General features: G+C 31.9%; 6 protein-coding genes across 6 annotated transcripts; 3 read left to right on the top strand and 3 right to left on the bottom strand.

Annotated features, from left to right (window-relative positions):
* The first annotated feature begins 833 nt into the window (after positions 1 to 833).
* LOC128389672 (ribosomal RNA-processing protein 8-like) lies at positions 834 to 1775 on the top strand. The gene has a single exon (XM_053349295.1). The coding sequence runs from the start codon at positions 934 to 936 to the stop codon at positions 1663 to 1665; it is 732 nt and encodes a 243-aa protein (XP_053205270.1). The 5' UTR covers positions 834 to 933; the 3' UTR covers positions 1666 to 1775.
* Positions 1776 to 1871: 96 nt separating this feature from the next.
* Positions 1872 to 4326, top strand: LOC128389666 (uncharacterized). The gene is given in 6 exon segments (XM_053349288.1): positions 1872 to 2044; positions 2159 to 2694; positions 2697 to 2791; positions 2867 to 3601; positions 3677 to 3747; positions 3843 to 4326. Coding segments are annotated over 6 exon segments (1866 nt in total). The 5' UTR covers positions 1872 to 1961; the 3' UTR covers positions 4189 to 4326.
* Positions 4181 to 4976, bottom strand: LOC128389674 (39S ribosomal protein L35, mitochondrial-like). The gene is made up of 2 exons (XM_053349298.1): positions 4819 to 4976; positions 4181 to 4753 (listed from the first exon to the last, which is right to left on the bottom strand). Exons 1-2 carry the CDS (start codon positions 4819 to 4821, stop codon positions 4328 to 4330), a joined length of 429 nt encoding a protein of 142 aa, XP_053205273.1. The 5' UTR covers positions 4822 to 4976; the 3' UTR covers positions 4181 to 4327.
* A 430-nt stretch (positions 4977 to 5406) lies between these two features.
* On the top strand, positions 5407 to 9541 carry LOC128389665 (integrin alpha-PS2-like). Its single transcript, XM_053349287.1, has 15 exons — positions 5407 to 5615; positions 5670 to 5797; positions 5864 to 6058; positions 6121 to 6191; positions 6249 to 6467; positions 6540 to 6779; positions 6867 to 6969; positions 7027 to 7118; positions 7177 to 7331; positions 7406 to 7730; positions 7800 to 8380; positions 8449 to 8629; positions 8690 to 8884; positions 8945 to 9283; positions 9352 to 9541. Exons 1-15 carry the CDS (start codon positions 5422 to 5424, stop codon positions 9529 to 9531), a joined length of 3198 nt encoding a protein of 1065 aa, XP_053205262.1. The 5' UTR covers positions 5407 to 5421; the 3' UTR covers positions 9532 to 9541.
* Positions 9542 to 9642: 101 nt separating this feature from the next.
* Positions 9643 to 11510, bottom strand: LOC128389669 (developmentally-regulated GTP-binding protein 2-like). The gene is made up of 8 exons (XM_053349291.1): positions 11332 to 11510; positions 11086 to 11246; positions 10842 to 10992; positions 10586 to 10749; positions 10422 to 10512; positions 10078 to 10341; positions 9887 to 9999; positions 9643 to 9808 (listed from the first exon to the last, which is right to left on the bottom strand). Exons 1-8 carry the CDS (start codon positions 11393 to 11395, stop codon positions 9719 to 9721), a joined length of 1098 nt encoding a protein of 365 aa, XP_053205266.1. The 5' UTR covers positions 11396 to 11510; the 3' UTR covers positions 9643 to 9718.
* Positions 11511 to 11582: 72 nt separating this feature from the next.
* On the bottom strand, positions 11583 to 13572 carry LOC128389668 (lipoamide acyltransferase component of branched-chain alpha-keto acid dehydrogenase complex, mitochondrial-like). The gene is made up of 3 exons (XM_053349290.1): positions 13206 to 13572; positions 12064 to 13139; positions 11583 to 11966 (listed from the first exon to the last, which is right to left on the bottom strand). Exons 1-3 carry the CDS (start codon positions 13417 to 13419, stop codon positions 11727 to 11729), a joined length of 1530 nt encoding a protein of 509 aa, XP_053205265.1. The 5' UTR covers positions 13420 to 13572; the 3' UTR covers positions 11583 to 11726.
* Positions 13573 to 14405: the final 833 nt, after the last annotated feature.

Raw genomic sequence — 14405 nt, 5'->3', positions numbered from 1 at the left:
GGGGACATTTATTTTCAAGTATTCGATATATTAATACTTATCGAAAACTTTTTGGCCAGAAAAGAATAACAATAAGTTAGAGACCCTCATTTAATAAGAGAAGAGTAATGATTAGAATATTTCTGACGAAGGACAATTTGCAAACAATTAGTGTTTTTAGTTGAGAGTTGAGACTTTGAGTATTTGTAAGGCCACAAATATCAAGTCCAAATATATTATTTTCTGATCTAATAAGTAGTCTTTAAGAAAATCGAGTTCGAAGTTGAAACTTCAGGTCACTTTTTCCCAGCAAAGATAAGCTTTCAGATCGTTGAATTTGCATTTCAGCAACAACATCTCAAGTTTTCAACGGAAAAGATATTCTCAGAAATGAGTGAGATTAAGAAACATCTCTTTTCTCTTTAATTAGAGCTGATGGATCAGAGGAGACGATAACACCCGATGGAACAATTATCAGAATTTCAGTGGATGGAACTGAAATAGTTGAACTTTCAAACGGTGAAAGAGAAATTCGAACAAAAAAATTTAAAAGAAGACAATATTTAGATGGAACCGTAAAGACAATTCGTTGTTCCATAGTTGCGTTGTATTTAAATAAATTGACCGCAAGTTCCACATGTCACAAATGATCTGACAACTTAACAAATTAATGATAAGCTATTACTCTTTGTTTAGATCCCCCTGCAAAACTAAAAACAATTTTTGTTAAATCTAAATATTTTCATCATCTTCATCTTTATCCTTCAATGATTGAAGTTCAATCTGGAAAATCTTTTTTGTATTTGGCGCTTCAACTCTTGTTTTCCCAAATTGTTGACAAAAAATTTTCACATGTAAATAATTTTGAACAACAGTTTTGTTTACATTTGTGTTATCTGTTTGTTGGTTTTGTTATTAATTAAATTGTGATTAGTTTTCGGTTATATAATTATTATGTTTAAAAAGAAGGAGAAAGTTACACGTAGTAAATTGTTAGCTGAAAGATGTAAAAAACAAATGGAATATTCAAGATTCCGAAAAATGAATGAATTCATTTACTCAAAACCGAGTGACAAAGGTTTTGATTTCATGAATGATGTTACAAAATTCAAGCAATACCATGAGGCCTACGATGAGATTGCCTGTAAGTGGCCTGTTAAACCGGTTGATCATATAATCCAAAAGATTGAATCATTTGCTGGTCCAGATTGGGATAAAAAATGGATCATTGCTGATCTTGGCTGTGGACAATATCCAACAATTAAGGTGAAACTTAACAAAAAGGCTAAAGTTCATTCCTTTGATATAATTTCTCACCATAAAGATATTATCGCTGCTAATATGGTCAACGTACCTTTAGATAATTCATCCGTTGACATTGCTGTTTACAGTTTATCATTAATGGCAACCAATATAAAAGATTTGATGGTAGAAGCGAATAGATTGTTAAAAAAACATGGAATGCTGATGATTGCTGAGGTTTCATCGAGATTTGAAGATTTGAAGATTGAAAAATTTGAAGGGAAACTGAAATCTTTTGGATTCCAGATAATTGAACGTGAATATTTACCACCAAATAATTTTTTCGTTTTCATCAATGCAGTGAAAAAGAAAAATTTACTCAAACAAGAAATCTCCAATTTACCTGATATCACATTGAAACCCTGTTTATATAAACCAAGATAGAATGTAAACAATCTGAAATTCATAAATTTTGTATAAAAAAGAAAAAGAAATCAATTAAATTAAATGTATTGAGAAAACAAAAATTAAACGGTCGAATTTTATTCTTTTAATTTTTGCCGCCATAATTTTCTCTTCTCTGATTGGTCGGTTTTGTTTTCAATTTTGGAGCCAAACATTAACTACTTTTGTTTTGGTTACTCTTTGGTTGCTCAGTTTAATTAAACATTTCCACTTCTATTGTATCTCATATGTTATCTCACTGTCATTGACAATTAGTTGATTGTTCCCTTGTTGTGATGACTGATCGAATTGCGAATCATCTATTACAATCAATTCCAGAGGAATCTTCTTATAATAATTCTGCTTCTGTTGCATATGAGTAAGTATGAGTTTTTTGATTCTCTTTTTTTTCTGTTAATGTTTTAGTTGAATACAATTTTCGATGATTTGATTAATTGTTTCTCTCTCTCTTTCTCTTTCTATCTGTGTGAAGTCAAAGCCAAGATTCGATCAGTTCATTGGATGGAACTCATTTTTGGAGTATTTCTTTGGATGACACTCCAATTCTACCAGCTATTGATGGTAAAAAAGTGAAAACATTTGACGAGCTTGTGGAATATGCTCTTCAGCGAGATGATAGTCCAGCTAATTTAGGTATGGAAGATACAGAGAAACCAAAGAAACCTTTTCTTAGAAAAGGTTCTGGACTGGTTAGATTTGCTCCTAAACCAGATACACCGAAACGAGAGCGTCGACATTGTTGCCGAAAAAAATTGGAACAACAATTTATGGACGAAGCAGAAAAAGTGAACTGTCTCAATGAGAGACATTGTTCAAAGAAAAGTGATCAAACCAAGAGCAATAATAATATTCGCAATGACAATAATCGGAAAAAAGTGACTATTAAACCAGCACCTCAGGTTAATAATAATAGTAAACGATATGTTTCAGAATTGAATGGAGTTTCAATTCAACCAAAGAAAATTCAGACAAATGGAATCATAAATAGCAGACCAACTTCAGGAAAAGACAATCAAATCCAATCATCTCTCGATATTCCAATGAGATCGAACCAATTCAACGGGAACAATCAAATCATATTATATCTCATGAATTCCTTTCAAAAGTATGTATCGAACTTTTATCTTCTCTTTCAACTATTAATTGTTAACTTTTATATAAATTTTCTTCTTGTCAACAGGATAAGAATTGTAAGAAATTGAGTAGTATGAACCTTAAGGAGAAACGAGTGAACTTTGAAAACGACGAGCCTCGAGTCGAAGCCCTGGAGCGATTATTGAAAAACATTCAAGTGAAACAACAAGAACTTCAACAACGTGTTTCTGAGGAGCAATCAGACGAAGAAAGTTGGGAAGATGATTACGAGGAAACAGAATTACTGAGAAAACAGCCAATTAGAAATAAAATTCTATCGAAACCTTTGCTGAATAAAAAGATAACAAGAACCGGAACCTTTACATTGGGTAAATCGAGTTCCAATAAAGAAGAAGCTGAGATTGATCTTCTATCTACTCCTCGAATTAGCAGTTATACATTATCTCTTAAACAGAAGATTGAAACACTCGAAGATCGTCTCAAAGAGTTAACTGTCAAATGTCAACAGAATATCGCTGATTATAAATCTCGAGAATCACCGAGCGTTGAAAAGTTTTCACCGGAAAAGATATTCTCAGAAATGAGTGAGATTAAGAAACATCTCTTTTCATTGACCAACAAATTAGAAACAATTGAAACCAAATTATTGACTAAAGAAAATTCAAACCAAGGAATCAAATTAAATTTACCTTCATCAAGTGCAAAAGTGATCACATCACCAGAAACCTCATTATACTCTCAGATTCAACAACTTCAAACGGGAACTCACCTGACACTTGATAATGGCGATCAAATTATGAAGACAAGTGATGATACAATTGTAAGAGTAATCGAAACTGTCGAAATTACAATCAAGATGATTACTAATCGAAAATTTTCAAATTCTTCCAAATAGATTTACAATTACGCCTCTGGAGTCAGACAGATCACTCATTCTGATGGAACACGAGTTGTTGAATTTCCCAGGTAATAATTTTATTCGCCAATTCCCTTTGATTATTGTTACAATTTGGTCTAATCAATTTGATTTAATCTTTGCTATGTTTTTCTTTTCTTTTTAGTGGTCAAATTGAACGAGTCTCCACTAATGGCACTAAAACAATATTCTATCCCAATGGTACTCAACGAGTGATTAGAGCTGATGGATCAGAGGAGACGATAACACCCGATGGAACAATTATCAGAATTTCAGTTGATGGAACTGAAATAATTGAACTTTCAAACGGTGAAAGAGAAATTCGAACAAAAGAATTTAAAAGAAGAGAATATCTAGATGGAACCGTAAAGACAATTCATTCGGATGGGACAGAAGAGACTCGATTTCCAACTGGACGTTTAAGAATAAAGGACAGAGATGGAAAGTTAATCGCCGATTCGTTGATAACACAATTTCGTGGGATAACCTAAATAACATTAATTATTATTCTATTTTTGAAGATTTTACCAACCAATTAACAATTATACAAATGCAAAGTAAATTTTGTTTGTAATTTTTAACTCCATTAAACACTAAGTATATATAATATATACATTTCTAATATCCAATTCAATTGAGAGATTCAATTGATCTTATGTAACTTTTACAAACTTTTCTTTGACCGGGTGGACAAATATCGATATCGGTTCGTCGATGGTAAGGTTCATAAATATCATCGATAAAATATCGACTTCTCTTATAATCTGCAGAGATCATTTTCTCCAGCATTTCCCTTTCCTTGTCCTTAACGAAAACATGTTGAATGGCCCATGATCGAAGCCAAAACGGTTTCTTCCACAAGTGCCGCTTAAAACCCGGTCTAGCACGAATCCATCCACCCCATCGAAGTCGAAAGTATCTCTTAAGCACCTCAGGATGTGAATGAGGTCGACATGTATTCCTATCATAGTAAATGTTACGAGATTGTAAAGACATTAACGCATTGAGACCTGGCATCAAGCTTTGTCTATAAAACATTGATAAACATGGAACAGCCTAAGAATAAATAAATTAGAACAATTAAAAACCATTTTACGAAAAGAAACTTGTCTCAAACTTACCATTTGTAGTTAATTAACGTCAGGAGATTCCACTGATCAGTAAATTGTTAATTAATTTCAAAAGAATTGATGGAAAACAAAAAGATTTAAATTCAAAACAAGTTGAGTTGAAAATGTTTATCAATCAACAGAAAATCATATGACCATCGATGGATCGATTTCCAACCAGAAAACCAGAAAAAAATCGATTCTTTTTAATTGTTGATTTAATTTCTTTTCTTTTTTTTTCTTCTTGATTTCGATTGATTAAGATGATAATTAATTTATGGAATTTGATTTAATTCACTTGTTTCGAACTGATCGGATTCTCTTTTTTTTCATCTTCTTCTTTCTGTTGACTAACTTATATTGGAGTTAATTGGAAAGATATAATTAAAATATCACTCGAATGTGAAAAATTGATCAATAGATAAGTTGATTAGCGATTGATTGGTTAACTTTGCAGTTTAATTTAGTGATAGATAAAACTATTCAGGTTAATATTCTGATTGCGAGTTTCCTGTTTCCTGTTAACTTCCTCTGGATAGATGAAAATATCAACTCGAAATATAAGATTTTTAATTATTTAGAAACTATGATGAGAATCATTATAATTAAATCTAAATGAACAATAAAAAAATGCTACAATTATTTGGAAAATTAATTAGTTCTCTTGTAGTCTTAATTGTGCTGGATTTAAGTGAATCATTTAATATTGATACAGACTATCCAATCATTTTGCAACCACAATTAAAAAGTGAAACAATTAACATTGATTTTGGTGCTTCAGTTGTAATTCATCAAAATAAGTATTCAAGGTAAGTTGATTAAACCAATCAAATGCAAGTAAATTAACTAATTGTTTTCTTCAGAATTTTAATCGGAGCACCAAAAGCAAATTCAATTAGATCACCATCAAAACGAATCGGAGCTGTTTTTGATTGTCAGTTAATTGTTAACAACTCGAAAGCTCAATGTACCCAAATCGATGAGCCAACAGGTAAGAACTTAAACTAAATCAATGATTGATAATCAGCTAATTGTTACTCGTTCATTTAACTGTTAGATTCAATTGCCAATATGCATCTTGGGTCTTCACTCGCAAGTAAATCTAAATCATCATCAGCAATTGCTTGTTCTCACCTTAAAACTAAAAGCGTTCAAACTAATTCTGATTATCCAAATGGTGCTTGTTATACAATCAAATTAGCTGAACAATCAGAAGCAAAATATGATAAAATCATGATACCATTTGAGAATCGTAAGTATATAAAGTTGAATGTAATTAGTTGTGAGGAAATTAATTGTTACTATTTGGCTCAGTGGCTCAAATTTCTGGAAACTTTTATTACTTTTCTCATGGGATGTTTGGATTCTCAACTCTTTTCATTGAGGTAAATTATTCAAATGAGAATCAATTTGCTTGATCGATAATATTCAATTCTTGTTAGGATTATAATCGATGGATTATTGGAGCTCCTGGATTTTCAGGGTGGCGAGGAGCCATTGTAGTATACAATAAGCTTGAAGATTCATCATCAATTCGGATAAATCATATCGATTCACCATCAGATTCATATTTTGGTTATTCTTTGGCCACTGGTCACTTTTTCAGGGATAAAAAGTTGTACGTTGCGAGTGGAGCACCAAGAGATGGACACACTGGATTGGTAAATTATCATCGGTTTTCTGATAATTAAGTAAATTAAACTATCCTCTGTATTTCATTTGGATACAATTAGGTTTGCTATTTCAAGTTTGACAATCTACAATTTGGATCAAGTAAATCATCATCATCGATTCCTGGAGTTCAACGATTAAGAGGAATAGATACCGGGGAATATTTTGGATATTCAGTATTAATTGTCGATATTAATGGTGATTCATTTGATGATCTAATTGTTGGAGCTCCTCTTTACTCTCCCAACAATCATCGTCGAGGTGACATTGGAAGATGTTACATTTACCTGAGCAATGGCGAGGTAACTTTATCATGATAATAATAATAATCTTTCAATTTTATTACTCAAACTCATCGTCAATCTTAATTGTTAAATTATGATAAACAGACTTTTGCTAATCCAGTTTTCAAATATGGAGATAGTAATCCCAAATCCCGATTTGGTTCATCGATGGCACAACTTGGTGACATTAATTTCGATGGATATAAAGGTGAACACAATCTAATTGCTTAGTAAAAGATTTAATTTCGATTACCTTAATGATTAGATGTTGTTATCGGAGCTCCATTTGAAGATGAGTGTGGAGCCATTTATATCTATCATGGAAGTAGATCTGGATTAACAGAGAAATATTCTCAGGTAATCTAAGAATTAATAAATTGTCAATAATTCAATTTTCTAACTATTTAAATTGCAGAAAATCTCAGCTTGTGATCCTAATAATAAACTTAAATCATCTAAACCATTAAAAGGATTTGGCTTCAGTCTTTCAAAAGCTTTCGACATGGATGGAAACAATTATCCCGATTTACTGATTGGATCTCCATTATCTGATTCGGCCGTTGTCCTGAGGTTTGACAATTAGAAGGATTTTCCAATAACAATTAGATTTTCATTAGATTTTCTTATTTTTTCATGAAATTCAGATCAAAACCAATTGGATCTCTGAAAGTAGATCTCAAATTTGATGTCATTTCAATTGATGTGAACAGAAAAAATTGTAAAAATATCAACTCAAAGGATTTGGTTCCTTGTTTCAATTTGACTTATTGTATGATTTTGAGAGGAAATTATCTCAATGGTTATCACACAATTAACTTGATATTGGATATTGACACGTTATTACGACCCGATGAAACACCGAGGGCATATTTCATTCAGAACAATTCAAAATTTAGATCATTTTCTAAACGGATAACAATTAGCTCTCATAGAGAGTTTTGTGAAAATCCTATTCAATTAATGATCAATGTGAGATTTGATATGAATTATTGGAATTGTTATTATTCATCATTAATTATTTTCTTATTCTTATTGCAGAAAGATGTTCGTGATAAATTAACGCCAATGGAGGTCACTTTGAACTATTCACTGTACGACGAATCGATTGACTTTTGTTCAACTTGTCCACATTTGATTGGGTCACAAATAAAAGATCAAATTACTTTCGAAACTGGTTGTGGTCCTGATGGTATATGTACTTCTGATGTTTCATTGTCTATTAAATTAGTTGATGAATTAGGCTCATTACAATCAGTAATTGAAGGTTTTCATGATTCAGTTAAATTGATTGTTTCTCTTTACAATTATGGGGAAAACGCTCATTCGTCAAAATTAGAGTTAATTGTTGAACCTCCTTTGAAAACTCAGATCAATTCTTATGATATTTTCAACGATACAACTTTAATAATCAATCGAGATGTTGGTAATCCGCTTGGTCCAGGCTCGAATGAGTTTTTAATCCCATTTAACTTGAAATCTTCAATAATTTATGATCAACAACGAATTAACTTCACTTGTATCTTTACAACTCGAAGTGATTTAAGATCAACTGTCAATGGATCAATTAAACAATCGTTATCTATTCCAATTGAAAGAGTCGCTTCGTTAACTATTGATGGGTAAGTCACAGTTACGAATTTAAATTATCTTAATTTTTATTCATTTCTCTTTTTGTTCTCTTTTCTAGAATAATAAGTGATCCAATATTCTTCGAACATCCAGAAACTCGATCAGTAAAGCACAAGAAATTCGCTCTATTGTTCTTAATTCGAAAAAGTAATTACAGTTCCATCCGCAGTCCAAGAGTTACTTTCAGTCTACCGGTTTCTTCATCCGGTTCCGATTTCATCTACGAGCCTAAATTTGAGGTAATAATCAGTATAATCGCTAATATTTGCTTCACATGTTAATCGTATTGTTTACACCAGGTTCATGATTTAACGCCGATATCTTGTAAACCTCTGGGATTAGAACACAGTCCAAATGATGAGAATGAGTATCCACCATCCGAAAGTAGTGCAACATCCGAAGCTCTCAAGTCAAGTGATCAAATTTCGTTAGCAAGACAAAAACGAGACAATTTAAGAAATGAAAATAAAATTCTAGATTCACAGATCAATTTGGTGAGTTCTAAATACTTGAATAATTTGATCAAATTATCTAATTTCGATCGTTAATCGTAGGATTGTTCAACGACAAAGTGTAAGGAAATCGAGTGTAAACTTGGCAACATTGGAACCGGAGAGAAGGGACTAACAATTAAGATGATTGTTGCAGTTAATTTGGAGAAATTGGAGAAATCATTTGGATCGAATGTTAAAGTTTTCAATTATTCAGTTGAAGCAAAAACCGCATTTTTTGATCAAATGGTCAAAGGAAATAATCAATGGTCAAAATTAACTAATTCAGATATTCAACTGAAACAATTACCCTACAAAGAAGCTGTTGCTCTTTGGATTATCATTTCATGTTCATTTACAGGTTTACTGTTTCTACTATTGATCATTATAGCTTTAATCAAGGTAATCAAAGACACCATTAGAACGATGTTTAATGATCAACAATTAACAAACCATATTCTTATATTTAGGTTGGATTTTTCAAAAGGAAAAAGCGAGAACAGATCGAAGTCCTTAAACAACGATACAGTATGGCCATAAATCCAAATTTGCTGAAGGAATTAGGCTTAAGTTTACATGATGATGATGAAGATGATGATTCTCAAGATGATGAATCTAATCAAAGTACTGAACTGAATAAAGAAAATTAATCATTTACAATTCTCTGCTTATTTGTTTTATATTGATGGAAATTCAATATGATCCATTTTTGTCCATCGGTTTTTCATGACAGATAAATCAGTAATTAGATGGCATTTAAATAATATTCAAAATGATTTAATAAATTATTTGACAGTATTCCAAAAGTTTTTAGATGTCAATTTAATGGGAAAACTTTCAAACTTTCTTAATAACTTGAACAACATCTTCATGGTGAACAATATGGGAGAGACCAACTCTTTGCGGACTGTATTTTGTGCTTGTTCCCTAAAGCAAAATATAAGATGAAAAATCGAAAAGAAAATTAGTTATGTCGAACTATGAAATTCTTGGTTATTTACTTACCCATACAAGAGCATATCTGAAACTTTCGGCTATCGAACGATGAATAGCATGACAAACGTGCTCAATTGAAGCTCCTCTTCTTAAGATTAGTGCATCATTAAAATCGGGTGCATCTGAAAGATTACAAGGGGAGAACATGATTAGAATAGAAATTAAAATTGATTGTGCTTTGTAATTGCAAATTGTCTTACTTCCAGGTTTTTTGGTGTAAACTCGAATCAGGGCGAGATGAAGCCAAAGCCTTTCGAGGAAATAATCTAAATTAAGTTTCATATTGCAACTAACAACTACACTGAAGGGTCGATGGGCCAATTTGTCCACTTCTTCAATGGAAATTTGATCGATTTTGTTGTACACATATAAACATGGAAGATAAACTCTATTTTTACTGATAACATCGATTAGATCGTCCGTTGAGGAGTCTTCACGAAGCAGAACTTCAGCATGGAACATTTCTAAATAATGAGAATATGAATGAGAATAGATTTCGTTCAGGAATACAAAGTTTAATTCTTCAATTGAATTAGCAACTTACTGTATTCATGTAAAATTCCGTAAACCAATTTTTCGTCAAGTTTCGTCAGATTACATGTTGCGTTGAATGAAATTCCACCAGATTTTTTTTCCTATTTAAAAAGAAATCAAATCAATTGTTTGAATATTTGAAGAGACATTTTAATCAACAATTTATCAAATTACCTTAAAGTAAATATTTGGTCGTCTCCTGTTAAGCCTAATTCCAACTGATTCCAATTCTTTCTCAAGTAATTGTCGTTGGATTTCACTCTTTGTAGCATCCAACATAATGATAACCAAATCAGCAGTTCTAGCGACAGCGATAACTTGTCTACCTCTTCCCTTTCCTGTAATTGTAACAATTTATTTAAAATTATTGTCATTATTTAGAGATTAAAGAGAGAGAGAGAGAGTGAGAGGGAGAAAGAGTAATACAAACCTTGAGCAGCTCCTTCAATGATTCCAGGTAAATCTAGAAGTTGAATATTAGCACCATTGTATTGAATTACACCGGGAATACATGTTAGAGTTGTAAACTCATAAGCAGCACATTCACTTTTAGTTTCAGTTACAGTGTTTAACAATGTTGACTAAATAAGAGATTAAAACAGTAAATTAATCCAATTGCTTGTAGACAAGTTCACTTATGTTAGAAAAAAAAACGAATGAAAAATGTTCATTACCTTTCCAACTGACGGGAACCCAATTAATGCTACACGAGCATCTCCTGATTTCATAACATCAAATCCATCACCTTTAGCTGCACCTTTACCTGTTGGCTCCAATAGTTGAGATCGATACTTGGCTAATTTAGCTTTGAGAAGACCCAAATGATATTCAGTAGCTAAATTAAAATAAAAGAATAGATTAACATTAAGGTTACAAAGAGTAATCAAATTGTCCAATTGATTGTCAATCAAAATACGAACCTTTATTCTTTTGTGTTCGAGCGATTTCCTTTTCGATTTCAGAAATTCTTTCTAAAATACCCATTGTTAGACAGTTGATCGATTAATTAGACAAACACAATTAGTAGAAAATTTTAGAAAATTAACAAAATTAAAACGAAAACAAAACGTTTCAATTCATCAAAGAAAAACACATGATTAGTCACATGATTCGTTCTTCTATCGCCATCTCTGTTTTCACTATTGTACTTTGAGAATTTTGATTGATAAAATTAACAATTAGAATTAATTTTAATTATTCAACATTCAGTGGAAAGTTAATCAAGTTTCATAGTAAACAAATAATGTCAAAATAGTCAATAAATTTGGCAATGTCTCTGTAACAGTAATCGTTTGTTTTTGTCTCCATTGTCACATTATTTTAGTTGGGTGAGCATCTTAATTGGATCTTGAAGAAGCGATTTCCAAACTGATGAGAATCTACATAAAGTGGCCCCGTCGATGGTTCGATGATCAGCTGACCATAGAATATTAACAAAATTTCCTTTGATAATTTCATCTTTTTCGTTGAAAATAGGAACACTTTTCATCTGTCCAATGGCACCAATAACGACTTGTGAAGGAGGAATTACTGGGATACCAAAAAGACCACCGATCTATTGGTTTTGAGGGAAAAGAAAAAAGAATTAAGAAAATAAATTAATTATCTTTAGTTAATTTTCATCTACAATCAGCTGATGATTAACAACTTACTGATCCAATGTTTGATAAAGTTATCGTTCCATCAGTTAAATCCTCTCTTCGTAATTTATTGTTGGCACCATCGATTTGAAGTCTCTTCATTTCTTGAGCGATTTCAATGATTGATAAATTTTCGACATGTTTTATATTCGGAACAATTAAACCATCCTTAGTGTCCATAGCAAATCCAATATTGTGAGAAGATTTTAAAATTATTTTCTCATTTTTCTCATCAATTGATGAATTGATTAGTGGAAAATCACTGAGAGCTATCGATAAAGCTTTGATGAAAATGGGCATGAAAGTTAATTTGATTTCTTTTGCTAATGCTTGTTCCCGAAGTTTAGGTAAAATGTTCAACAGATTAGTTAAATTAACCTCATCACTTAGACCAAAATGTGGAATCGCCAATGATTGTGTCATCGATTTAAACATAGCTCGTTGAATGGCAGTGAAGGGAACACTTTTGTCCACTAACGGAGACTTAATTGTCTCCGTTGTTACAAATTTTGTCGGGACTTTTTCAAAAGACTGAGACTGAGGCTGAGGCTTTACGAATGTTTCACTTTCCACCTTAATAGATGTTACATTTTTCGATGTCTCAATGAATTTGAGAAGATCCTCTTTGAGTATCCGACCATCTCTTCCCGAGCCTTTAACATCACTCAATTTAATATTGTTCTCAGAGGCGATTCTTCTGACCGCTGGTGTGGTCAACACTTTGTCACCTTTCCAATCCAATACACTGGTAGGCTGAGAGTCACATATTTGATTAGCCTCTAAATCAGCAACTTGATCAACTTGATTTGATTGAACTAATCCTTCTTTACCATCTTCTTTAAGCCTAATATCAACAAGCGGCTTTCCAACCTTTGCGATCTCATCAATCTCGTAATATATTTTTTCAATTACTCCATCATAGCGACTTGTAATTGTAACACTTGCTTTATCTGATTGAACTTCACAAATTGAATCAAACTGATTAACTTCATCACCAGTTTTTATAAACCATTCCTTGACCACAACCTCGGAAATACCCTCACCGATATCAGATAAATTGAAAGAAACCAATTTCCCAGACCATAAACCTATTGAGTGAAAAAAAGAAAACAATGAAACACAATAGAACCAATTAAATTGTTTAAATGACTTACCTGAATTAGTGTGAATTAATCTTGATTGAATTGGAAATTTTATCGCCAATGGTGAAACCCGATGATGATTAAATGAGGAAAAGGCACAAGAAACATTTGATTGTTTGGAAATTACCAAAGGTTTAGATTTGTTGATTATTCTGATTACACTTTTCCCTTGGGTTAGTAAATTATTCCGTAAATTGTTGAAGAGGAACAAATGATTTAAATACATTTTGGAACAAGGTGAATTCAGATCTGATCATCAGATTAACTTTCGTATCTAAATCATAATCTAAATCTAAGATTTGATAAGAAATAAAAAGAAAACCAAAGCAACAAGTTGATGTAAACAGAATTCATAACAACTGAAGATCCAAAGGTGTTGCTAAGGAATCAACGTTTTGGAAAAACAACTTTTTCCTTTTGGCGTTTTTGTCCTCAGACCTAAAGCCGAAAGGGAACTATAAGTGTTTCGATTAGCACATTTACGATAATTTCTTTCAATGAATATGAATAAGAAAATTTTAGTCTATTGATGAAGTGAATTCTTTTTAGGATAACAACAGAAAAAAGTAAAAATTTGAAGAATTAGTGGTGATTTGAGCTTGGCGCTATTTCTTTTGGAATCAAGAATCTGGTAATTTAATTAATTAATTGATGAAATCATTGGAAATTTATGGTAAACGTGGACAAATTAAGTTACCTGAACATTGTTAGAATGTAGGGTTCGAAATGGAAGTTCGAAGTGGTGATGAAATTCCCGTTCATTATGATCCAATGATCGCAAAACTTGTGGTTGTTTGAGTTTCAGGTCGAAGTTGAGCTTTAATTGAACTTCGTTGGGCATCGTTAAGCGAATTCAATTTATCGGTTCGAAAGCAAATGAAAATTTCCTTGATTGTTTAGCACCTAGAATTTGCTTGCTTCTGGTCAAGTTGACACCGATGTCATGATCAATGAACAGAAGTCAACTTTATTTACTAAAACTGAATTATTTTTAAAGTTGATTAAGATCATCTCTATCGGAGACTGTGATTGATGGGAAAAAGGTAAACTGGAGGGCAAAAATCACGTTCAAAATTTCATTCTTTTCACTTACATCCAATGTTTACGATTCTAAATGTTCAGGTCAGTATATCGATGAAAAAATGGAGTTTCAGTTGAAATTGACAAAAAAATTATCTGAAAATTGCCATTCAAAATTCGCGCATCAAAAAT

This window comes from Panonychus citri, unplaced genomic scaffold (genome assembly GCF_014898815.1).
Source record: "Panonychus citri isolate SS breed McGregor unplaced genomic scaffold, ASM1489881v1 Contig00109, whole genome shotgun sequence".
Classification (NCBI taxonomy): Eukaryota; Metazoa; Arthropoda; class Arachnida; order Trombidiformes; family Tetranychidae; genus Panonychus; species Panonychus citri.
This window is presented reverse-complemented; position numbering and strand designations above follow the sequence as displayed.